The 27177-nt window shown below is 36.3% G+C and overlaps 1 protein-coding gene across 1 annotated transcript; it reads right to left on the minus strand.

The window, feature by feature from the left end:
- Positions 1-5374: 5374 nt before the first annotated feature.
- LOC115922231 (protocadherin Fat 4-like) lies at positions 5375-27169 on the minus strand. Its single transcript, XM_030980681.1, has 3 exons — positions 21553-27169; positions 8741-8744; positions 5375-5947 (listed from the first exon to the last, which is right to left on the minus strand). Exons 1-3 carry the CDS (start codon positions 26822-26824, stop codon positions 5929-5931), a joined length of 5295 nt encoding a protein of 1764 aa, XP_030836541.1. The 5' UTR covers positions 26825-27169; the 3' UTR covers positions 5375-5928.
- Between the last annotated feature and the right edge of the window lie 8 nt (positions 27170-27177).

Raw genomic sequence — 27177 nt, forward strand, 5'->3', positions numbered from 1 at the left:
ATATAGTGAAGCAAAGACCATGAAACTGAACATGCACAGATTGCAACATGTAGGCCTACATGAAAAATCCATGTACATTGTTCTCTGGCATATTTACATAATTGTAATGCGCTTTTAAATGCAACTTACATTGTTCAAATCAGCCTTATCTTTAATGTATCTTTTTTTATGTTTGTGTCTATTTCAGATCAGATGTTTGGGAAGCAAATACACTGTCTATGCTCAAAGATAGGAAAGATATACATGTACATATATGTGCAAGTCATGCATGGTTCTGTTGAATGTGTTGGGTCACTTGGGTGTGTCTTTTTTTGCAATCTACTCAAAAACACATATATGTATCAATGTCATGTGAATGACATGTACACCCATGTACTTCTTACAGTAAATATCCACAATTTTATTTCAAATGATGAAAATACAGGCATAGTGAAGCTGATCATAATTTATATGGCTTACCTCTTGATCCCTAACTTCATCATAAAAGTCAGAATATCAAGGTCAATAAATATATTCATTGGAAGAACAAAAAATTGAAAATCATCCAGTGCTTATCATATTGAAATATGCTTACAAGTACATATTTGTTGACCACTTGACTATATGCATACTGTGTAAATATACCAGCATATATATTTATATATTAAGGTCAATAAAAATTATTTAGTCATTTTTAGCAGCTCTCCTTGTGGCTAAGGTATTTGATTTTTTGATCATCATAAATATTTTTGCAACAAAAGAGATTTTGGGACTGAATACAGCCATGCCCGAGGGCTATGGCGGATTCCACAATAGAAGGTTATCCGAAGCTGTCCAATTATTTTGTCCAGATCATGTGGCGCCTTTGCCGAGTTTTTAGTGCCTGGGTTGAATACAAAGGTTTACCAAAACAAATACTTGGTGATGTGAAAAGTAATGGAGATAATAGTAGAGTATGCTTAGATGAGCACACAAGCCTTTTCATATCAAAACAAATATGAAGCTGGCTCAACGGCAAGGTGATGGAAAAGGAGAGATTTTTTTTTTTTAAAGGAAAGAAAAAAACTGAAGGTGACGAGAAGGGCCTTGGCAAAGGAGTTTGCACTACAAGCTCAACCGAATAGACTTGAACAAATATCTAACTAAGCATGCCAATACTGTGGCAAACAGTCAGAAACATATACTTATTTATTTATTTTCTAGTGGATAAATAGCTAAAAGAAATTGAAAACTAAATACCGGTAGGTAAAATCTTGAAAACTTGACAGATGACAGGCCAATAAAATCATAAATATTTTCCAAATACACGTCAGCTACAAAAAGTCAAAATAATTATTTTTGGAAAGCTGCACTTTGCAAAACCTATAAATATTTCTTGACAATACAATTCATTTATAGAGAAAAACTATAAATGTCATATTTGGTATGAGGAAAATTATTAAATACTAATGATGAATGATTTTTCAAGAGGCTCAGCATTAAAAATTTACCCACCAACTTTACAAGCTGAATAAAATTTTAATCCATTTCAGGAAGAGCTACAAGAAGGTAATAAACATACTTTTTCCGGGTTGAACAAATACAGTGTCATTACATTGCAAACATTTATAATAAACGATGCTTTCGTTTCAAATAATTGTTCACATTGTGTCTTTATATTCAATTCAACTGATCTTATCTCAAAGTCACTAACCTAAAGATAGGTTTCTTCTCCCCCCCCCCCCCGATCCCCCCTTTGTTGTAATTTCCCCATATTTTCTTCCAAAATATGATAAAGGGATGTGCGTCAGCCCTAGCGGCTAGCTCACTCATCAACAGTTCTGAGTGTTATGCACAGTTACAAACTGCGGTATTTTGGTACCGTGTTTAATGGCCTATTTATTAGGTCATTAAACAATACTACCTGCTATCAAAGACAGAGGCAAGTAGCTGATAAATTCTTGCGTACTTGTCTCATGCAAGACAATGACATGAAACAATTTCTTGAAAGTGACCAATAAAAACATGGTGAATCACAGGGAAAGAATGTGTCTGTGTTGGTCAATCAGTGCAAGAGTTATAACGATTGAAGCTCTTAATTATTTTTCCCCTTTGAGTTTGAAATCATAAAGAAAAGCAAGTATTCTTGCAAGTGTAGATCAACAGACTAAACAATTGTAGACTGCAACTTTTTTCTCAAATACATGCACATAACCTAGGGCTCATTTGCTCTACTTACATGTAAACCTTAAAAGAAAAAAAAAAAATCATATTTTCAGAGGGTCAAAAATGGTTGAAAACTTATGTGCTTCAAGATGGCATGATTCGTGTTTGCATGTTATATTTAGTTCAATGAACTAAATGTATATTTAACCTGCAGAAGCTCAAACAAATGTAATTCTTCCATCAAAACATATAGCAAACGTAATTGCAATATGTATTGTTGAACTTCATGTACAATTAACCTTTGAAGTTTGACTACATATTAAGTGAACTTAAGAAGTAAATTGTGTCTGCATGTACCTGTACAGTGTAAAGTACACAGATCAACAGGTACAATGTTCAATGTGTGCACATACAGTGTATACATACTGGGGCGATGTTGATGTTTAATGTCTATAATAATGTAGCCATTGTCTGTTCAGTGACATTGCCCTCTGAAACCAGGAAGATTAATAATAATAGTACGAATAATAGATTTGTCCCTTCAGAGCGAGAAGGACATTAAATCTATTAGAGAATACCGATAGTTAACAACCCTCTGGCTCCAAACATATGATATGCTGTTCTTGTATAGTGCAAGATACGTGCTTCCAAAGGAATACAACAAGTAGTGATATTATATGTATACAAACTTCTACAAGTATCTGTCTGTACACACTGTACATGTAAGATGTAAAAATAAAGTAGACCTACAGGGTTGTATGTGAATACGAATTGAAAATCGTTTTCCCGATGGAATACATGTACTATATGATTATGTGGGATCATTCGGACTTCAATGATGTTTTAAGCTTTATATCTCACATTCTGAATAGAGATTACGTGCATGTACCCTCACACCGAGTATGTGGGCACATGAGGGAATTCTTCTTTTAAAAATCTATTATGGTTCCAAAAACCAAACTCCATTGTCTGTCTCCCTAGCTTTTCATGAACACAACTCTGCCCCGAGCTGTTTTTCCGCTGTCTGCTTACTTCTTTCCATGCCGCATTCATGCGTTGCTGCGTCAAAGTGAAGAGACAAAAGTAAACCACCCAGTCAAAAAGGGGTTAAAAATTTGTGAAAAGCATGAATTACATATATGAGATGGGACCACAGTGACAAGCAACATGGAGCCTGCGAAGTCACACTCTGTTTCAGAATTTGAAGTACAAAACTATGCAAGTAGAAGTTGAATCGATAATATTCCTATGGTCCATGGTATGGGCATTTAAAAATTGTATCCCCTGGTTGTGGGAAAACGGTTCAACTGGTTAGCTTTTGAATGAGGGCAACAGATATCCCTTTTCTTTATAGAATAGGCTTAGAAATGTAACTGTTGTGCATGGCAACATTTGAAAAAAGGGCAGAATTTGTGAGAAAATTGTTGTCAAGTTTTTCTGTGCTTATTGTTTAATAAGCTCTGCTGCAGCCAGCCTTGGTTGGCTTGTAAATAATAATGCTTATTGATTTTTATTGAGCACAATCTTAGGAAAAGATTTCACGAACTATAGTCACTAAAATCATGTTTATGGACATATTTGATAAAATATGAGCCGCAGGTTGAATCAAATTGCTCTAGATTTAGATATATGGCACTTTATTATGTTTGGTACCAGTACAATATATAGGCCTATACGTACAATGGACACTTTGGGATTTCAGAAAAAGAAAGACCTGGAGGGGGCAAAAGACACACTGTAAATATGCTATTTAGGCTATGTACATGTAAGTATACATGTAGGTTTGAAAACTCAAGTGGGGACAAAAATCAAGCGAACGGCCTGAAAGAAAGGAAAAAAAGAGGACAAGTTCTGCAACAGAAATAGCACTTGTAAGAACAACTAGATTTCAGACTTCTCTTGCTCGCCTTGCCACAAAACAAACAGCCAAACCAAACAAACTTTCTACAGGTCCTTCTTCAACTTGTGTCCCATCCATCAAAGACTATACATAGGGACGTCGTCGAAAAGAGAGAGAGAGCCATTCCTCTCATGACATTTGCTTGCTTTCTCTCTTCTATTTCTTTTTCTTCACCCTTTTCCACATGAAGTTCCAAAAATAACAGACCGGCAAATGGACAATAGAATCAATGCAGCAGACAATATCTCCTTTTATTTGAAAAATTTATTTATAAGAAAAAAGGTTGGGTCAGTGGAAGGTGGTGTTGAAACTTCTTCTGCTACATTCGGTTTGAATAGCACTTGTATCCTTGTCAAGGTAATGGCAAAAAACGGTCGAGTGACTCTGAATAGATTTTATTTGTGCTCCTGTATTGTCTTTCATCTATGCTGCATTATCATCTACATGCAGAAATAACTTGGGCTTTCAAAATGCTGGCATCTCACATCGCGTATTCCTTTAATTAATACAATCTGTTATTACTTATTAGTAATGAAATCAGTATTGTGAAATCATTTTCATTAGAAACATGTGGATGAACCTGACTCGTCCCAAACAATTTTCCTTTACATTTAAAAAAAAGAGCATTTATCATATGGGCCTAAATTATGTGTTTTATATGTACATCTAGAAAGGGGGAGAGGGGTATGGGAATGCAATAATCAAAATGAATTACCATGTACACGTACTGTACTATAATGTCAATAGAACCACAAAGACAGCTCTGTGACTGTAACACAAGGCCTCCTGAAAACCCCACCAATATTTTACACCTGTGGTGGGCACATTCACACCTACAAAAGTTCACCTTTGGAGAAAAAATTACAGCAGCTCTGTTTTTCATATATTGGAATAAATATGAAATTGGAAGTGATGAATATTGATCATAACAAACAGATGTTGCCAAGCAAATTTAGAACTCAACACATCTATTGTTAAACGAGTGGTCTGTACTTGAGGATCCCAAATTGTCGCTGGGTTGAATAGAAACATGAAAGCAATTAATGTCAACAAACACACATGAAAGTAAATTTGTAACTACGTGCATAACAATTTTAAGTATTGGCTTTCAAAAGCGAAGAAAATTTATTACAGAAAACTTTATTGAGCCTAAGTTGTTGACATTCTATAAGTATATGGCACGGATCCTCTTTGCCTAGTTCTCTCCGCACTCAAGTATACTGGGCCAAGCTCTAAACCATTGTTCGGTCACAATTTTTTTGACAGCCTTTCTTTCAGAACCCTTGGGAGATACACTACTTCATATATCCTACGTGGGTTTAGGGTCGGCTAGGCAAGTAAATATTATGCTAGCCGTTACATGGACGTGTGCGAGCCACATATGAATTGTGAGCCAAAATTAGAAAACTGAATAAAAGAAAAATATCAGCCCTGCATTGTATGCACTTATTCCCCCTAGGATTCTGTTAAATTAGCAACCAAAAGCAAATTATACAGATAACAACTAAATTATTCATACCCCTTGTAATTTTGATGTGTTTTTTTTTCTTTCTTCATTACCCAAGAATGAAAGGTTGACTGGTTGAATTAGGCCTTTGTTGAATACTTAAAAGGAAATAAATGTTACTCAATGTATGTGTATAGAGAAATAAATGTTATGATATTTTTTATCTATTTGATGAGCAGCTTAAATGTTAAATAAAAAGTTCAAAATAAATTTACTTTTGATTTATCTTTTCAAGTAGGTAAGGAAAAAAAAGGGCCATGTTTTCAACACTTTGTCATATTGTTTCTTTCTCAGTCCTAGAATTTCCCACAAAAAGTACAAGAGGGTCATAACAAGCGTTTTGGGTAACAAAAAGAAACAAAGTAAAAGATCCATTCAAATGAAATATTTTGACTCGTCAAACCTCAAGGACATTGCTTGTCACAATTTTGAAGAATTTCCCATTTTTCTCATTCAGCGATTTCCATTTTTTTTCCCCAAAATGCAAATTTTTTTAGGCTTAAGTTGGATTTTTGTATTTGCATCGATCCTAAAGTTACAGCCTAAATAGCATGTCAGCGATACATTCTTTTGTTTTAAATGCTAGGCTTCCTGGGAAAAGTTTAATTGTTATAAAGACATTTTTGGCTCGCACCCATTTTGTTTTGTTTTTACTAGAGGTCTTCGAGAGATTACTAGAGCTATTTTAGAGGATTCCAGAAAAAAATCACTCACTGCTCTGAAGTATTCCTTTTCTGTGTTCTCTGAATTTATAACTTTGAGAAGGGAATACTTCCATTTCTACCATTTCTGTCACTAGCTGCCAATCACGTGAACTCACAGCCACACACCTGGGGTTGTAACCAAATAACCCCAGCTTTGGTCCTTATGAACACACGCCATCGCACCTTATCCTCCCCAGAGGTAGACGACAGTCTTCTACCTTGCTGAATTCCGTGAAGAACGCTCAGCTATTCCTTAAATCGGTCTGCCCTACAATTTCATGCGAGAGTTACAAGTAGTTGGCAGATGGATTTGGAAAATGAATTCTCTTCAAAGATTTTGGCTACATGTACATCCATATGTTTTATTGTGATTCTACACAAGTCTCAAACGATGTCAAGGTAAAAATATATACATGAAATATGATGTACATGTATGTACTATGTAATTAATTACAATGCTTCACAAATTTCATCAACAAATCCTCAAACTTGCACAATAATGTGCACATGTCAACATGAAATATACAGGGTATATACATGTAGGTCTACACTACATAATTTATCTATAATGTAAACATTTGTAAACTAAAAATAAAAGAGGAAAATTGACAAACTTATGAAGCCAAAATTGTATATTGGTACCTGGACCCCTACAGTGTACCTTAGCATAGATCTGATGAAATATCAAGGATAATTTTACATCATTATTCATCTACACATGTAGTGTACGTGTGTACACTTCCAACAAGTCATTCATATATATATTTTTTTCCAATAACAGCTAACACGTCTCACTGTACATGTCATAATGCAGTCCTAATCGAAAAAAGATGAGAAGGCCCGTACACCCAAGCACCAATATGAAAAATATTAATGGCATTGGTGTTGGATAGCATCAAAAAATCGGAGTAAACATGAGAACATGGTTAGGGAACATAATGCTGGCCGACATCTCAAGGTTAAGGGTATATCCCAGGAGAAGGTTTGAAAACAAAATGCTATGGTTTGAACCTTGTCAGGGAGGGTCTAGGGCAGATCGAGCCTGAGAAGATTGAGCCAAATTTTCGGTACCAATTTCTTTCTTTTTTTTCTTTTTTTGTGGGGGGGGGGGGGGGTCAGTTTGAGGGATAAACAAGAATGCGAGATTGATTTTAGAGCAAACACACTGTATGATATCATAAATCCGCTAGTATTCTATTGCACAGACCATTTTACATAATTCTTAGTTTCATCAACATTGAAATGTATTTTTTTTTTTGTAAACACTTGTAAAAGATTTTTGAGAAATCAACTGAAAGTCAATGTATGATTTACATACTCCAAATGTAAATTGTGTCATGTTCAAACATTTCAATAGGTGAAGTACAGGACTTTGCAACTATGTTCATGACACCTCCCCATATATATTGACTTTGAAATGAACATGAACAGTCGTTCATAATTTTTAAACATGCTTCCAGTTTCTTTGAAGCATTAGCAATATATTCAACTAATCTACAGAACATTTCTTTTTGCATATAAGTTCTATATCTCTGTGAATATACACTGTATAGTAATTTGTCTGCATCACACAAGGTCATTTAAAAATATCAACTAAAACCTTTTCCATTATTTGGTTTTTCATTGATTCTACCCCTAACACAGCGGAATTACAGACTGTGTACAGTGCAATGATATGGATCACATAATGCAGAATGAAATATTATTTTAGCGGCTTTCTTTTTGAAAGAGAAAGGCTCAATACCCTTTCAGCGGTTTTTAGAAGTTAAGAGCTGTTCAGCGGCAGGTCAAATCTTGATGGGGTTTCTGCATTGTCCCCTGCATATCATTGGTTTTGCCCTTTGTGTTCTAATCAGACTGGATTCTCACTTCAACAATTTACCAACAAACTTACAAAAATTGCCTATTTTTGAACACGATGCCATGTTCCTTTGCACCAGGAAGGTATATATTTGTATAGATTGAATCTAACTGGTTTTTCCCTTTGTGTTCAAAGCAGGGTGAATTCTCACGTTAAAAATTCAACAATTTATCAACAAACTTCAAGATTGCTTTTTTTTAAAACATGGTACCCTGTCCTTAAGTACACTGTACTAGCAAAGCAGTTGTATCATGTGTAATAAAAAAAAAACAATCGTTGCTTTTTCACTGCCATTTAACTATTGAAACTTAAGACTATTGTTGTTTTGCCTTATTCATTTTAATTACCACAATCATGACAATGTTGGACAACATGTACGCATACCTGAAACATATATCTATCTTTTTTTTCCTTTTTTCTTTAAATTCAGTACAGCGATGTTGGGAGGCTTCTATTCCTAAATTCAGTGTTCAAAGTTGAGCAGATATAAGAACCTAGCAAAGGAATAACCAGTGTATTGAATCAAGACTAAGCCCAAACAAATTATGTATTCCATGGCACATTCCTGAGTGTGAATTGCACGAATGTTCAAATTACACTTCGTGCCTAAATAGCGTTCCTTCCATGCCCCACATGTACCTCACACAGCGACCAGAACTTCCAATTTGTCTCATTTTCTTCCATCGTTTTCAGCATGAAATCTCACAGATATCGGATGAACACATTGCAAATGTTGTGCATTCCATTGATTTGAAGTACATGAACATGTAGTCTGTACTGACAGACATAAAGTTAAATTGATTTAAGCCTTTAATTAACAAAGTGATAGCATTTGCCTTTGTCAAGAAAATAAAACCATCATTCTATCACCAATATACTTATAGCCTACATTGTATAATGATACATGTACATACATGTCCATAGAGGTCTTCATATGCAGACATACTGTACATGTACATGTAAGAAAATGTGAGCTAAATTGATGTACCAAAAAAGACGCTGAAATGCATTTCTAATCTTCGTGCATATTCACAAAGAGGGTATATTCAAAGCAGACTCAGGCTAAACTCATAGCTCGAAATTACCAGTTGCCTAAATGCCATTGGCCACCTAAAATCTCAACTTTGAAGTCTTGCTTCCATTGCCTGGGTGGCAAATGAAAAAATTCCTCAAAATTATTTTTTGTTTCTCATGTGAATTTTAAGCAGTTTTCTGTAAAGACCACCAAATTGAAAGTAACAGACAACATAAACAATTGTCTTGGTTGTCAATCTATATGAAAAGTTAAGCAAGAGCCCTGATATTTACTGTATTTTCCATTTATAATTGAGTGGTCCAGTGCTCAGTAAATTTACATGTCAATTATTTCACGAATTTCAAATTGATTCACTCTGGCATTACAACGGAGTATAAGCTACCAATTCACTAAACTCTGCAATAAGTGACTGATGGGTTTCCCATTTTCACGTCAAAGCAGTAATTGGTTTCATTTGCTTTGACAAGTGATGAATGATTTAATTTTCTAACAATGCCATCAAACCTGTAATGAAAAAGCTCTATGTTGCCCTTTCATTTGACTTTCCTTTCAAATATGATAAGTCATGTGGTCAATTGTGAGCCTGCAAAAATTTACTACTACTTTGAATGCATGTAAATTATAATGAAATAATAGCAGTTAATCAGACTTAATCTATATACATGTGTCTATTTATAAAACTATCTCAATTTTAGTCCAGCAATTATTATGATTTTTTTTTTTAAAGAATGAAATGCTACATATTGCTTTCACAAAGAAAGTGTGCACAATTTGACATACTACAGACTACAACAAAATTAAAGATCATTAAAGTCGCAGGAAAAATTGACAATTTCAAACTTTAAAAATGATTTACTGAGAAAATCTCATTTCCATCCATCGAAAAAAACAATAACAGCTGAAACTGTATCAACACTTCATCACACGCAAGTAGCTTGATAAAACGTGTGAACAAAAAAACCTGGCTACTTCTCCAATTTAGGATCTTTTATGAAAGTGTAATAGGGCATCGAGAAAGTAGCACCTTACATAAAAAGGAGATTTTTATCAATTCGATGTCAAAAGAGGAGTTCTTGATTTTTAAAGTACTGCAGTGCTGTGTTGTGGTTTGCAAATGTATTCACACTGCCAGCCAGCTGCATGTTGATGTAGACTGCATATATGCCTGTACAACTGTGTCGGTGGAGAGCCAGAGTGCCGTTGAGCACTGGCTAAAAAAGCTTGTTACAATGGTTCCTTCTTTTTTTTAAGTGGCTAAAAACTATATTGAGAGTTTTTGTATCACAGCTCTGTGATCGTCATTGCAGATAATGCACATTTATCAAAACAAAATCATTGATTCTTGTCATCATAATCATGTAATTATAAAGAAGTTTTGATAAACTTCTAGAACATTTATCTCCCAGAAATTGTTCCCATTATCTTCTTTGTCCGAGTCCAATAAAAATTGAGGTTTGGTCTCTCAGTGGGGGTCTTGTCATAGGAAATTGACTCGACAGGGGTCTATGGTATATGGCCAGACTAAGGGCTTTTTTTTACAAAGAAATGGGGAAAAAGTCTACAAATTGAGCAATGACAACAGATATAATTCATAGAAAGCTACTTGAGAACTACAAAACATACAGTTCACTCGTGATTTTTTTAATGGTCCCATTATAACTATTTCTTGAGGCAACTTTCAATGTTTTTATTAGTTTTGTTACCTTGTATTGCAGTCCCTACTACAGTTTGTAACTTTGTATACACAATGTAACAATAAATCAATAAATGATCATTAAATGTTAATTCATTTGATTCAATTGCTTCCCACTTAAACCCTTCTAGCCAAATTAGATTTTTTTTTCTTTTCCCTTTCTTTTTTTGGGGCCACAGGAAATGCAACTTGCAATTCAGGACTATTTAAATCACATTTCATCTACATGTATATCAAAATGTTATAGGAAAAGGGTCACTGACTGTACAATGCATGTATAGATGTGCACATTCACCTGTATATTCTAGGACATGTTATCTATATAAAGAATAAAGTGTGTTTAATCTTCGCTTTTAACTCTATATAACGCTCTGATGGATTTTTTAATCAGGAATGAGTTGATCTGACAAATGTTTTGTTTCAATTCAACCCCAGCTGGATATTTGTGTTGATAAGGGGATTGTGTCACTGTATACATGGATTGAGATAAAAGCCATGGATACTCAACACTTCCAAGCTCATTAAGATCAAAATCACTACAGGCTACTGACATCAGAGGTCATTGACTTGCAACCTATACAGACTGGTGTGATAACATTTCTCTGTGTTCTAGAAGTGGGCATGTGCATTTTATAATGTGCCTTATTGAACTGGACATTGGAAAATGGAAACCAGTCTGCTTTCTTTACAAATTGCCACAAGATACAATTAGGACTGTGAGGAGAACCTTCATAATTAGTTTTCTTGAAAATGAATGAGTAAAATAATATGTACACCCCCCCCCCCCCCCCCACAAAAAAAGCTTAAATTGATTAATTTGTATTGTAACACATATTTCTAGAGCAATTTTGAGTAAAAAGAAAAAGGTATGATTTAATGAACACATGTACATGTACATGTAGGTCTATTAGTTGGATGTTCCAAAAACATGTGAACTACATTGTAACTCTCACCCTTCCTCAAAACAATCTATAAGCAAGAGTATATTAATTAGTATGAATTATTGAAATATGTGAGTGCTTGTACAAAGGGGTTTGAAAAAATGCACAGCACATAGTTTTTGAGGGATCACAATCTTGTAAAAGTTGATGATAAATTCAATATGCCAGTGTTAATATGTAAATTATTGCTAAAGAAGAGAAAACATTCATATAATTATAATACAATTAAATATAATTTTGAATAATATTTCCCTCACAACCTAGCCTTGATAGCTGTAAATGCAGTTATAAATAACAAGTGTACAGGATTTTAATCTCATCACCACACACCAAGTCAGACAGACCGAGAGTCAATAAATACAGGTGTGATAAACATACATTTGCGATGGAAGTTCATAAGTTTGGTCATGACTTAGGAATGTCCACCCACTTAAATGCATGTACAATACAACTTACATATCACTCTACAATGGTATATTATTACCACTGATTCTTTACATTACTGCAAAAGTTGTAACAATTCAATTTGTGGTTTATGTGGCTCAGTGTATGTGCATATACATGAATAGTTGTAAAGAATTTGATTATTTTGTTCAATCTACACAAAGTAATTTCTTTCTTTCAAAAGTTAGTTTATAAAGAAGTCTCCAAAGTTATGTCTCATTCTTTTTCCTCATTGATACATCTATCAATTTATCCTGTGAATAATTTATACTACCGGTACACTATAGTTAGTTTTTATGTGGTTTATTTGGTATTGTGACATCTCTGAAAAGGGGGGTATATTTTCAATGAATCTGTCTTCAGCTTCTCAACAGCTCTGTCCACAGTTTCTTTTTGTCACACATTCAACTATTCAGAAAAATACATTAAAAAAAAATGCAATGCATTAAGTGCAATGTAGGAAATAAATTCTGATTTGTTTGTAATATACTGGGTAATTTCATAGAATGTTAAGGGGAATATAAGGACTTTTTAGGCCACATTGTTTATGATACAGCAAGCCAAGGTCCTGTACTGCCTATATGAAAGTTAGAGCAAACTTTAAATGCAAATTTCCATGAGGGGATTACGACACCTCTGCACACAGAAAGTAACACTTTTCAAGACACATCCTCATTCCAGTTTTCCACGTTTCAAATAAAGCCTAAATGCAAACCCAAACTGTAAAAGAGGATGGTCACTATTCAAATACTGGCCGGCATACTCGGACAATTCCAGCCGCTTCCTAACACCAGCATGCAATTTTCACTGCATCTCTGCTGGAATCTACAAGGGGAGAAAGTCGCTACAACTTGTAACAAAGGGGTGAAATTTCGACACCAAACATTGAATCTTTCCTTGCATTCAAACTTAACCCAATTTGCAAGGGGAAGGGATGAGTAAAGTCTGTTATTGTCTTGGGAGTTGGGAGGACGATGAGGGGTAGAACAGTTGGGCGAATCCTTGGTTGTTTTCTTCTTCGGGTGGCATCGGATCTATGATTCAACCACACTGAAGACTCACACACAAGAGAAAAATGTTACACCGTCACCACAATCAACAACCGTGTCCTATTCATATGGTAATGAGCCCCCAGCCTATACCCCTTTGCATTGCGTGCCTTTGCTGCGAACAGCGCCTAGGCTGTTACAGTGTGGAGCTGGAGCAGAGGATCGAGGCAGAGAGAAGAGAATGAATAGATTGTGGTAGGTGTTCTGTGAAAAGAGAAAGCTGTTCAGTGTTAGGCCCAGCACACTAAATTGAAAGACTAATCAATACTTGGGCTTAAAGAGTAGTTTTCTTCCATTGTCAGAAGATGGCTTGCCAGTATTAAAAGGCCCCCAAAATAGGGGTATTAACTTGAACACTATCTGTGTGCCATGTATTAGAGATCCAACCATCCACTTTGACCAACTGTAGTAAACATATATGGCGATTCTACTGTGGCGACTGTGTGTTAATCTGTGTGAAAATTATAATTACAAATGAAGCATTATGTTGATCGAATCATTACTTTTAAGTTAGAAAATTTAATATCACAACAAAAAGTTCATTTCGAATCAAGAAAAAGCCCAAAAGATTTTAAATGCCAAAAATCTATGAATTGCAAGTACTTATGAACATGTACATGTATCGGTATGCCCAAAATACATAACATTTAATGTGCCACACATGCTCAAATTCCTTTTATCATATTTAAAGGTGAACTGCGATTTTATACTAATGTGATCATCACTTCTCTTCTTTCTTTTCTGTTTTTACATTGAATAGATTTAAATTCAGATAGAAGAAAAAAGTTTAGAGAAACATTTTCTTTTTCTCTTTCTCTCATCACTCTGTTCTTGAAGTTTCTATCCTAAATAAGCGTAGGCAGATAATACTTGCATTTAAACCTTAGAAATCATGTCTAAAATGTCAATTACTGACAGATTAATGGGCCTCTGAGACACTTTAAAATGTTACCAATGGATAATTCATCATTTGCTACATGTTTACGACTTTACGGTAGCTTATTAAATAAGTGATTTTAGTGTCCAAAATGGATCTGGTATAGGTGTTCAAAACTATAAACCAATAAAACAAGTCAATCTGGTAAAACTCTCAAATGCGTGACTTTTATTGGATGGGTGGGCAGGTTCTGTGCTCAATACAAGGATTTAAATTGTCAATAAAAGTGTCTAAAGTGAAGAGCATCTTTCAACACATGGCCTTGACTGTTAACATCTTGTAAGCACATCCATTTGTGATATGTTCCAGGCATCATGGTTATCTAGTTTCAATTCAAATCTTTATTCAAGTTGTCCTGCTTAACAGCTTAGTTCAAAATCTGTTTATATCATTTGGTCACAGACCCCGACTTTGGCAGACAATTGTACTACCACTGGTGTAGGCATTATGTCTTCTGTATTATTTTATTTTACAAACAAGTTTATGGTTACAAATCAAGATGATGGCATGTCTTCTTCCGTTGAGAGCCAGAAGGGCATTAACACATAGGGTCATGTAACAGTGACTTTACCGTTCTTCCTGCTATCATGCAGCTGATGAAACTGTAGAGCTTATGGCACTGGTTTTTTTAACATATACCAAATGTGTCCACAATGGGGTCTGAAATGAAATCATGTTTACTCACTTCAAACATGTATTTTTAGGATCAGGACTATTCATATTTTTGAGAAATGCAAATTTTGGACCTTAATCTATCTTCTTATTTATTCACCAGATATGAATACTTTGAGTTTTTACAATTTTATTGTGAACTATAGCATATCTAATAACTGTGATATAAAACTCATTTGCTATTAACTTCACCAACAAATATGTTGGTCTTTAAGAATATGTTTCAGAGATTATTCATGCAAATTTTTGAGTTTCTATCTTGAAAAATACAGATTTTGTGTCCCTTGAAAGTGAAAAATAGCTCCAAATTAGGGTTTTGACAATAACAAGTTTTTATTTCAATAGGTAAAATGCTTTTTTCTTAGGTCAAACTTATTTTATTATAACAACTGATGATAAAAGTTAAATACATCCCAAAAAATTGGGGAACCAGTGCATTGCCTAATAATTTTCATATGTCACACCACTGGTGTTTCGGACGTTACACACTGTTAACATCATAACTTTATTCAAGTTAATTGCTTTTCTTTAGGTATTATTGACCTAAGTTACATTAATTGTTTGCAGAAAAATATTTTTTTAACATTTATTGAAAAACTTGTGTAGTTTTAATTAGTTTTGCACATATACCTAGTTTGTCTTCATCGACTACTCAATTTATGTAAGGTATACTGTTCGTTTCAGGAACGTGTAGTTAAAAATGCTTATGTGATCTAACAAAGTGAAATATGGAGCTAATAGCAATTGTAGTCATCACAACTCCTAGAAATTTCACTTTATACAAACATACTCTCTTTTGCAGGTTATGAACAACAGTGTACAATATATGCTATAGTTTGTTTCGGATGTTACAAGATGTGAACATTTCAATCAGATCATCAATTTCTTCAAACTTTACAACATAGATGTTTAATCTGCTTGCTTTGTACTTTGCCTTAAACTAGATTCATGTAGTGTGTCATTCAATAATATCACTATCACATACATGTACAGTATGTACAGTGTAAGCAAAACATTACAAAAATACTTTTAACAAATAAAAGAATACAAAAGTATCCCCAGCCATTTAAGTAATAAGAAATATGGGAATCCTAATTCATTGTACATCCCGATATTTTTGCATAAATTTGAGGAAGTTACTATATCTTTAGGATCATGAAATGATCATTAACATGTACATTTTGTTATGAGGGTCAAGCATTTGAAAAGTATTTGTACATAAGGCTAGTACATTTGAGGGTAATTCATCCAATGAAAGGAAAAAATTATGAATTAATTAATTTTGAAGAGGCTACACCTTATTTTCATGTTCATGCTTTAATTACCCCCACAAATTGGTAATCCATTTTCTTGTCATTTGGAAATTTGGCAGATCTACATCTATGTCAACATTATGTTGTACAAGTTTCTATAATAGGTATTGGATACTGATTACTGATTATTGTTTTATAATGGAAGCCTTTGTGCTCATCAATTGTACATGTATGCAACCAATGAGTGTGTCATGTAGTGTGCAAGCCAATTTCATAAATCTGCTTGATAAATTGTTATCATTATTAAGCGTAAATGCCAATTCCAGTTTTGGATAATGGCAGTAGCAATTCTTTCTACATAGATTAGTTACATGTACTGATCCCTTTTAAAAAGGTATTTTCAGATGAAAATACATATTTCTCATAAATTTTTAGAAAAACATTTTAATTTGCTTGATTTTATCAACTTCATATACCTGTATCATATCCATGTCATGACCATGCACACTGGGTATTGCTTAAGTGGGTGATTTTGATTTTTGTAACCTACCAGATAGTGTAAATTGACCATACAATCTTTGGTTATATGACATCATTTTGAACAACCTCTATAAAAATGAAAACCTCATGATTTGCAAACACACACCAATGTAAATAGCAAAAGGAGAGGTTGAACAAATGAAATTTGCTATTCTCACATCTATCATTGCCCCTCATTTGAACTAGTTAAAGTATGAAAATGTCTGTTAACAGTTTAATGTAACGTCCGAAACGTGCTAACAGCATACCAGAAAGTGCTGTTAAAGTGGCTGAATATTTGTTATGAGTCACTTTTGTTGAGATTTTTTCTGATAAATTACAATTAAGGATATACTGAAGCAGCCAACCATGCCTTGCATCACAAAGTGTGGCTTCAATATTTTATGTTTTATAAGTCAATTTTGCAGAAAATTTAGATATTTTACGGATTATTTGATTTTTGGCATCATATTTCTACACATTTTTATATTTAAATCTGAATAAAATCATCAAAATAGTGTTTTTAACAGGAGTGTCCATTGTGAAATGGTAACTTACAGATATGATCGAAAATTAGGTGAAATTTGTCGACTTTGTGTTAACAATATAATTGTGTAATGTCCGAAACACCATTCTTGTGAATACAACAAATTAATGGATTTGAAAGACCTGATTTGTGTTTTGACTTGTGTTAAGACTTATAATAACTTATTTCATAATGATTTATTCACTCTAGATACCTTAAAATATGGATTATTATCATTTTATTGGTATTTTTTGTTTCGGACGTTACATTTGTTTCGGACGTTACAACTGTTAACGGAAAATTGGTTTTAACTATAAAATAGTATTGTAGTAATGTATTGCAAATTTCTTTGTTTTGGTGGGTAGCTATCATGAGATGTTAACAAAATGTAATGATAGATATATCCTGCTGTTCATATATTTTCTGCTACTTCAACTTAAAAATTGTTTCGGACGTTACAAAACTGTTTACGGAAAATGAGACAACTTTTTCAAACTTTGAGTATATTTCTAATATAAGCGCTACTATAATTAAATTACATTTTCTTTTAATATAATCACTTGGAGCAACTAATAAACTCACTCAAACCATATACAATCTCATTAATTTGTTGTTCTAGTGGGTTAAATGAGGGTCTACATTGTTTACGGACAATGTAACGTCCGAAACGCCATTTTCAATTGCACTTTTCCATTAAAATAGGGGAGTTGATTCAGATTACTGTTAAGTTTCTTTAAGATCCACTCATGCTCATTAATCATCAATAGAAAAAAAACATATTGTTTGTGGCTATAAATTTTTTTCAGCTCCGACCAAAGTGGCATGTCAATTTTGTTACAAAATTCCGTAAACAATTTGCTGTTCAGGGATATCTCATGCGCATAAAGCAACGATGAAAATTTTTCGTTAAGCTATGGGAGGTTAACCTAGGTCCATGCTACAAGAAAAAGTTGTTACTGATTTCTAATTCTTTATCTTTGGAAAGTTTCAGGCTCTCAAAGGGCCATTTAGGTATTTGGTCATAGTTAAAAAAACCAGTGCCTTATCTTTAAAGTAATATAAAGTGAGTCAGGTTTAAAATCTTTTTTCTTCTTTTGGGGATTTGGTTTAAACATGCTTGATTTTTATTTACATACATGTGTTTTCTTTTTCATAATCAAGATTTTAAGCTTGATTTTCAACTCCCATCTATTTTTATTTGAATTCAAAATTTTGTGAGAACTGGAGAATGTCCATGTAGTTCATCATCAACTGAGTTCTCAAAAATGAAGTTTGAACCAATTTATGATATCAACATTGGAGTGATCAAAAATCACAGTCCTTTGTTATATCATTAAAATGTGGGTTAACTACTGTATGTCACTGATATATTTGCATTGGCAGTTCACTTCAAAGTTCAAGACATTATCTCAAATGACTTGGTCAAAGTCAAATAGCCCTATGATTGACATTAGGAAAGAATTCAAGTTAAATCTATAGGGTATAGTAGATAAACTAACACTGCACGTGGTCCAGCAACATAGAATGGTGCTCATTACCACCTAAACAACATGATGTTAATCCCTTTGTTGCTTTAATCTGGATTAAATCCTTTATCCTGGTCATTCATGGTCCTTCACAAAGGGTTTATAATTGCTCTTTAAAACTAATGCCTTAATCCACACTCATTTTATTTACACCAATTCTAATGGTAGTAAGTGTATCATAATCCCCTGAAAACAGACAAAAATTGCAACAAGGATATTCAGCCCTGAGTAGATTCACGTACATGTACATGTACATGTAGGCCTACAGTGTACATGTTGCTTTGTAGTGCTACATCGTATATAAATCCATGCAGTTACTAAATGCATATAAATGAACCATAGCAGTACATTTAAATAGTCAACTAATTGTTTGCTTGTTTTTAATTAAGCCACCATATAAAGAAGGAATGAATAAGGCCAAAAATATACAATATACATGTATAAATAAGTTTGAGAATGTTGGATACTTTCTTGGAAAAGGAATACTATATATCCATTCTTTAGGAAGTCTTCTTCTGTAAGAGTGTGGTAATGATTAATTTAATGACAAATGCCACTTTGCTTTCTTTTTGCACCCAGTATATTTAAGAAGAAAACATGTTTTTTTTTAAAGTTCTAATGTAACGTAAATAGATGTTGGTAACCTCTTTAAATGACATCATCTGCCCATATTCTAAATGCATCTGTAAATTTAGACGAAGGCCAGCATGTACTTATGATTCAATTTCTAGGCCCCATTGCCATCATAACAAATGTAACTATCAATCGAATTACAGAACCTACATCTACATGTACATGTACAGTACATGCTTTGAAAAAAAATACTATGCTTCTGTGTGGCTTTCATCCCAAACGCTGCTTTCTAGACCAGTACATTTCTGACACACCGGGATTTAATCAATATGCTCATCACATAAACACTTTCAAAAGGGGGCAGGATTTGGATAAGAACTCTCAAAAGGGGGCACTCTGAGCAGGCTAAATTACAGAATTAAAATGCATGGAAAGCTCTTATAAGCAGGGGTGGTGAATAGGTCCAGCTGTCTGCTACCAGAAAATTTCCCTCCATTAAAGCTCCCATAGAAGTCCATCCATACCACACACAGCCCAGACAGCAATAATCCCTTTCTGTCACTTGCACAAAGTCCCAAAGGGATTTTTTTTGTTAAATAGAGCTTAATCTTTTACAAAAAATGTCCAGTGAGAATAATTTTAGGATTTGTAACAATAATTCAAAATCACTGCATCTCTCTTGGAAGCTGCAATGATGTCCAACACTGATATTCTTCACCTATAAGTAGGCAACCTCTCAAGAGATTGTGAAATATTATAATCCAATTCTGCAACGAATTAGTAGCATTCTTCAGTACTGAAAGAGAGATGTTAACGTATGCAATATTCATATACAGTCATGTAGACCATTTGATTCCTAAATACCATTGTACAGTATACATGAACTGTACATGTTCAGTATGTACACGTAGGAGGCATACAATATAAGCATGTTTTCAAATTACCGTTGCCCTAGATTTAATGAAAAGAATTGTCCTCTTTTCTTTTTGAACATGCAAACAATATGAATAAATAATAGGAATATCTGTAGCTCTGAAGTGACCAAAAAATTGATATTTGCTCCTACTGTATTCAAACCATAGCCCTGTTTCCTAAAACTTAATATCAATAACAAGATAGGCTAATTTTTATAAGCTACTGAAATCATGGCATTTGATAGAATTTCAGCATTTGTTATTGATAAGAAGCTTCAAATGAAACAGGCCCAGACAGGTGACAAACTATTAGCTCGCACGCAATCTGCAAGAAAGCAGTGGGGCAGAGCTTTCTGTATGAGTTCACAGAGAATATATCTATTGTCGCCTCTTAAATATGGTGACAGCAACTGAAATTCTGTTTAATGATGGTCCCCTAATATCTGTGTTCGCCTTTGAACTGGGGCTGATGTATGCAACAATTAAAATCCAACTATACAAAGGTTTCCAAGGTCACTATTCAAAGGGCGTGATACTTGGTAAAACATGTTTTTAATTATGTTCAGTTAATCTTAGTCTTGGTATCACTATCAAATTATCAATACAATGTAACATGTAGGTAGCATATTTCGTCAAGGGCTCAATACTAACAGGCGCCCAGGACATATCGACCAAGAAAAATAAGTCCAGTTCCCTAAATTTTTTTTTTTTTTTTTACATAGAGCTCATATACATTGTAGACTGTAAGTGGTTCACTGGGCCCCCTCCCAAACAGTTAGTGTGAAGCCCTGCTCATCTCATAAAAACAACTGTCAGAATTAATGTCCATCGTTTCTACTACTCCCCTTTAACCAAGACTCCCTCATCGCTCTCTCTCTCTCTCTTACATTCCCTGCACATTCATATTAACAGTTAGATTGTGAAATAAAAATATCTAATGAACCCCCAGTACTTTTTTAGGGCTACGGGTGTATGGAAAAATAATGTCAACCATTACAAGTGAAACAATGAAATAAAGTATGTGCAAGCAATCATGCTTGATGTTATTCTGGCATGGGTTTTGCTTGTTACCATAAAACCAGAAACTTAATCCTCGGTCACAAATGCCATTACGAACTGCTACGAACGCCGTACGAACGATGTGCAGACAATGGAAATTCGGGAAGACAATGGAAAAACAGGGAGATTCGTACGAACGCATCGTTCGTACGAACCTTTGTGACCGTAGCTTAAGGAAACATGAAAACTTTCATAAATTATAATATTAGTGGACCTCTCCCCAAATTTTTTTTGTACGTACACTGTAGATCTGTACATGTTTCTTTTTTTATGGTATCAGTGGTTATAAAGATAAAATTATAAAACCAATTATCTTACCTGCACACTTGTGACATGAGAAGATGAAGAACTTGTATCCACAGCATAGACAGTTGCCACCAGGGACGATCCTCCACCCAGGTCTTCACGGTCCAAGACAGCATCAGTACGTATAATTCCATTGGTAACGCTGGCCCTGATCAGGCTTCCCTTATCCACCCCTCCTGCAGTCACGGCAGAAACGTAGTACCTCACCGTCGCAGAGCGGCCATCAGAATACTGAGCCACAACAGTTACAATTTCAGTTCCTGCAGGTTGATTCTCACGTACAGATCCAGTGTAGGTGTTCTGGACGTAGTTCAGAATAGAGCTCTGGCCATCTGAGATGATAATGGCCAGTGAGAAGGGTGTTGATTGCTGCTGAGGGTTGCTTCCAGCATCGTCAGCTCGGATGTCCAAGGAATAGATGTTGGCTGATGAGGGGATCGGTTGTGTCAGAGTCAGTTCACCGGTGATCAGGTCCAGTCTAAAAGGCACCCCAGTAGAGATTAATGTGTAGGTGACCTGGCCGTTGACACCAGTATCAGGATCATCAGCATGCACAGTGGTTACTCTGGTATTGGCTGATGTGCTTCTGGATATGGCAGCTGCCTGCTGAGAAGTAAACCTTGGTGCATTGTCATTGATGTCTCTGACAAAGATGACAACATCAACAGTGGCAGTACGTCTGCTTTCCACAGGTACAGCAAGGTCAGTGCCATGGACAGTGAGGATAAATTGATCTGTTGCCATAATTTCAGATTCTCTATCAATGCGACTATTGGTAGTGATCCAGCCACTCTCTGGGTCTATGGCAAAGAAGTCTCCTGAAGGTCGCTGACTAGAGATAGAAAAGCGTACTTCACCGTTGACACCAGAATCTGAATCAGAAGCACTGACTCTGACAACTTCAAATCCTTCTGGTTTTTCCTCATCGATTTCAGGTACTCCCACATAGGCAAAGATAGGACTGTTATCATTGCAGTCTCTGATATTTATGACCATGGACACCACAGCTTGAAGAGAAGGACTGCCACCATCACGAGCTGTTATGTTCAAGGAGTACTGAGATGTTGCCTCATGATCAAGGTATCCTGTAAGGTATACTTCTCCAGAGTTAGCATTCACTCCAAACACTCCATCAAGATTACCTCCAGTGATTGTGTAAGAGATCTGTCCATTGCTATTGATATCCATGTCTGTTGCTTGAACACCACCAATGGTATCACCAATTTGGAGACACTCTGTAACCTCAATTTCTCGCTGCAAATCTACACTAAACGAGGGGCGGTGATCATTCTCATCCAGGACTGTGATTTCTACTTCTACAAATGATTCTTGTGGAACAATTCCTCCATCACGTGCCTTTACCCTCAGAACATAGCCTTCAGTCACTTCACGATCTAAGGGAGCAATGAGGACTATCTGGCCATGGACATGATCTATGTGAAATCGTTTTTCTTCGTTTCCACTGACAATGCTGTAGAGGATATAGGAATTATCTCCCACATCATCATCGGTTGCACTGACTCTGATGATTAACGTTTCATTCTGTGCCAGTTCTGAAACCGAGGCCTGGTAACTCTCACGGTTGAAAACAGGAGGGCTGTCATTAATATCCACAACATGAATGTTCACATCAGCATGATCTTGAAGCTGTGGTTGTCCACTATCATGGACTCGAACACGAATAGAAAAGGTAGTTGGCTGTCCAGCTTCAACAAGGCTTTCACGGTCAAGGCTCACTTTAGATGTTATGGCACCAGTAACAGAGTTCAGTGTAAACAGAGTATGATTTGCTGTGAATGAGTAGGTAAGTTCTCCATTACCACCAACATCATTGTCAACTGCATGGATCGTGCCAACAGCTGCACCGATATCATCTTCCTCTGATAGGTAGAAGTTGTAGGTGGCATTGTCAAAGAATGGTCGGTTATCGTTTTCATCAAGGACAATGATTTCCAGCATAAGGGTAGATGTCATGGATGGCACACCACCATCTGTAGCTTCAATGGTCAGGTCATACTGGTCAACTTGCTCCCTGTCCAATGCTCGCTTGACATAGACCATGCCATCAGGGAAGATCCCGAAGCTGTCTGTGTTTCCACTGGTGATGCGGTAGGAGATTAGTCCGTTGGTACCTTGATCGGCATCTGTGGCCAAAGCATGGATGACTATGCTGTTTACAGGTATGGATTCTGTTAGTCTCAGAGTTGTGTTGATGGAGTCAACGAAGACAGGAGCATTGTTGTTGACATCTCGCACGGTGATGAGAAGGTTCATACTGGAAGACAGGGGTGGGGTACCATAGTCCGTTGCCTGGATTTGCAGATTATACTCCTTCTCTGGGTAGTTTTGCAGATCCTTGTTCAAGAACAGCACTCCAGAAGTATGATTGATGCCAAAACGGTCATCAAAGTTTACAGATAAATCATACAGGATCACATTGTTTGGGGGACTGTCTGCATCAGTGACTTGTGCTGCATAGAACTTGTTTCCAACAGCCCAGTTTTCAACAACATCCACCTGATCTTCCGGAAGGGCAAACACTGGTGCATTATCATTAATGTCCAATATCTCGATCTCAACAACAGTCTGTCCATTCTGGGACCCATCAACAGCTAACACAGTCAACCTAAAGGAAGCTGATTCATGTGCTTCTCGATCAATTGAGAGCGTCGTCTTGATAACACCAGAATAGAAGTCTATCACAAACAGTCCATTTGGATCACCATTTACAATCACGTATGTGATTTCAACATTCAGATCCATACTTGTAGCTAGGACAGTTCCAACTTCAGTGCGATTTGGACGATTCTCTTCCAGTTGAAACCTGTAAGGATTCAGTTCAAATTCAAGTGGATTGTCCAGTGTATCAGTGACAGTAACAAAAATTGTCGCAGACTGAGCAGCAGCCTGTCCACTACCATCTTGTGCAGTTACTGTCAGGGTATATGAAGATTCCTGTTCCCTGTCCAGTGACTCTCGTGTGGTAACGTTTCCGGAATAGCTGTCAATCTGGAATTTGGATGAGTCTGACAGAGAGAAAATGACAGCTCCGTTAACACCCACATCAAGATCTGTTGCTGAAACCACAGTCACAAAGAGTCCAGCTGGTCCATTCTCTATCACACTGGCATAGTACTCTGTAGGGTAGAACTGTGGAGGGTTGTCATTTTGATCTAATACAGCAATAGTGACAGTAGCTGTGGCCTGAAGTGAAGGGGAACCACCATCTGATGCCAAGATTTCAAGTTCATAGGAATCTTGTTCTTCACGATCTAGGGGTACTGTTATTTGCAGCAATCCACTCTCTGGATCTAGACTGAACATGCCCGAATACTGGTCACTGCTGAAAGTGTAGGTTACATCTCCGTTTACCCCATTATCTAAATCGGTAGCAAGAACTTGAATCAGATCCCTGGCAGGGGAGTTCTCTTCTACAGTCTCACTGTATGAGCTCTGGTTAAAGACAGGATACTCATCATTCACATCCTGTATATCAATGGTAAGAATGGTGGTGTTTGCCATGGGTTCCAGTCCTTGATCAGATGCTGTTATTATCAGGGTAACCTGGGCTGCCGTCTCATGATCCAGCTTTTCTCGCGTTGTCACAAGTCCAGTCCCATTATCTATCTGAAACCATCCATACTCATCTCCAGTTATGGAATAGACAATGTCAGCATTTATACCTTCATCAGCATCAGTAGCAGTCACACTTTTAACGAAACTGCCTACCTGGATCGATTCCAAAAGGCCTGCGCGGTAGGACTCCTGAAGGAACATGGGTGCATGGTCATTCTCATCCACCACATAAATGATGATGGATCTGTAAGTTCTCCGAGGTGGTGTTCCCATATCTTCGGCAGCAAAGGTGAGGTTGTAGGAGGCTATTATCTCCCTATCAATATTAGCAGATGGAGAGACCCGCAGGAGGAAGAAAACATCTCCAGTTGGCAATGAAATAGAAGTCCCTGAAAAGTCATTCCGATCATTGCCGCTGTGGATGCTCATGGAAACCCTTCCATTTTCTTCCCTATCCTCATCTATAGCTTTGAGATTGAAAAGGGGTCCCGGCAGCATGGTCTCACTGATGCTTGCAACTCCACTGGCTTCAATCTCTGGAATAAGCACTTCAATGACAGGACTGTGATCATTTTCATCCTCGACCATTACATTCACAAATGCAGAGCTTGATTGGGAGGGTGATCCTTTATCTGTAGCTGTGACTTCAAAAAGATATCCATTAGCAACGTAAGGTAACTGGCGCAGAAGAGTGATCCATCCCGTATCAGGATCCAAGGCAAAATTGTCCGTTAGCTCATTCTTCAGACGGTACACAATGTCACCATTCGATCCTTGATCAATGTCGGTAGCGTTGAGGTGCACTACCGATGTTCCAGCTGCAGAGCTTTCATTGACAGTAGCAAAGTAGGTTGTTTGGGTGAAAATTGGAGAGTTATCATTTACATCAGTGATGGTGACATTGACAATGAGATAACCAGTCCTAGGGGTTGAGCTGTTGTCAGTGGCAGAGATATTTAAGATGTAAAAGTCCTCCGTTTCCCTGTCTAGAAGTGAGTTGGTTACAAGTGAGACTGTGTACTCTGCATCTTCACGAGGACGGAAAGTTTGAAGCAAAAAGGCATCATCTCCACCGCCACTCACGCTCTCAATTAGATACGTGCTGATGTAGCCATTACTGTCTTTATCTGCATCCATAGCTGATGGAAGAATCTGAACACTGCCACTGTGAGCATTCTCAGAAAATGACAAACTAATAACAGATTGAGGGAAAACTGGAGAGTTATCGTTCAAGTCATTGACTGTTATTTTAATATCCACTATATTTGTGCCAGAAGATGTTACTACTGCGACTGGAAGTATGAACAAATCATTGGGTAATAACTCTCTATCAATGACGTCTGCTGTGGTGATAATTCCTGTAGTACTATTGAGATGAAATTCATCTGGAGGAGTAGATAGAAATGAATACGAGTTGCTAGTTGCACCTTCCTCTGCGACAGAACCAACGTAAGTTCCATTCGGTTGATTTTCGTCAACAAATAAGTTTATGTCATTTGTAGTTGCTCTGTCATCTGCTTTTGCTATTCCTGGAAATATGCACAATAAAGTCAAATATAGCACCAAAGCTCCAGGCATCATGTTTGTCCATCTTTTCCTCCTGGACCGCGACATTGTTTCAAATAAGTTCGGGCTTTGCGAGCCCCTACACACTGTCCGCTCGTCACCACACATCTCCCCTCGAACTCTCGGCCGACCAAACATCCTGAATACGGCGGCGTCTCTTACCGGCTGCCCAGCAAGCGTCCCTAGTTAAGCCGCAACACAAGCTGCAGGCCTCGGCTCCGCGGGTCCACAACACAGTTTCGTTTCCATCGTCCGTAACGAAATTAATAAAATGTCACTTATGATCGTTCCCGTTCAGTAAAATGTTATATATTCCGACATCTCCGTGACCTAGTGTGCACTTTCATGTTCATGTATCTGTTTTTTCAACAAAACGACATAACGAAATAGAAAAAATGTCCGAGAGTGCACCACAAAACGCGAACGGTTTCTCTCACTAGCAGCGGCGATCGATAAATAACGCACTACATGTTAAAAATAGAGACTGCATA

This window comes from Strongylocentrotus purpuratus, unplaced genomic scaffold (assembly GCF_000002235.5).
Source record: "Strongylocentrotus purpuratus isolate Spur 01 unplaced genomic scaffold, Spur_5.0 spur5_scaffold_11, whole genome shotgun sequence".
NCBI lineage: Eukaryota > Metazoa > Echinodermata > Echinoidea > Camarodonta > Strongylocentrotidae > Strongylocentrotus > Strongylocentrotus purpuratus.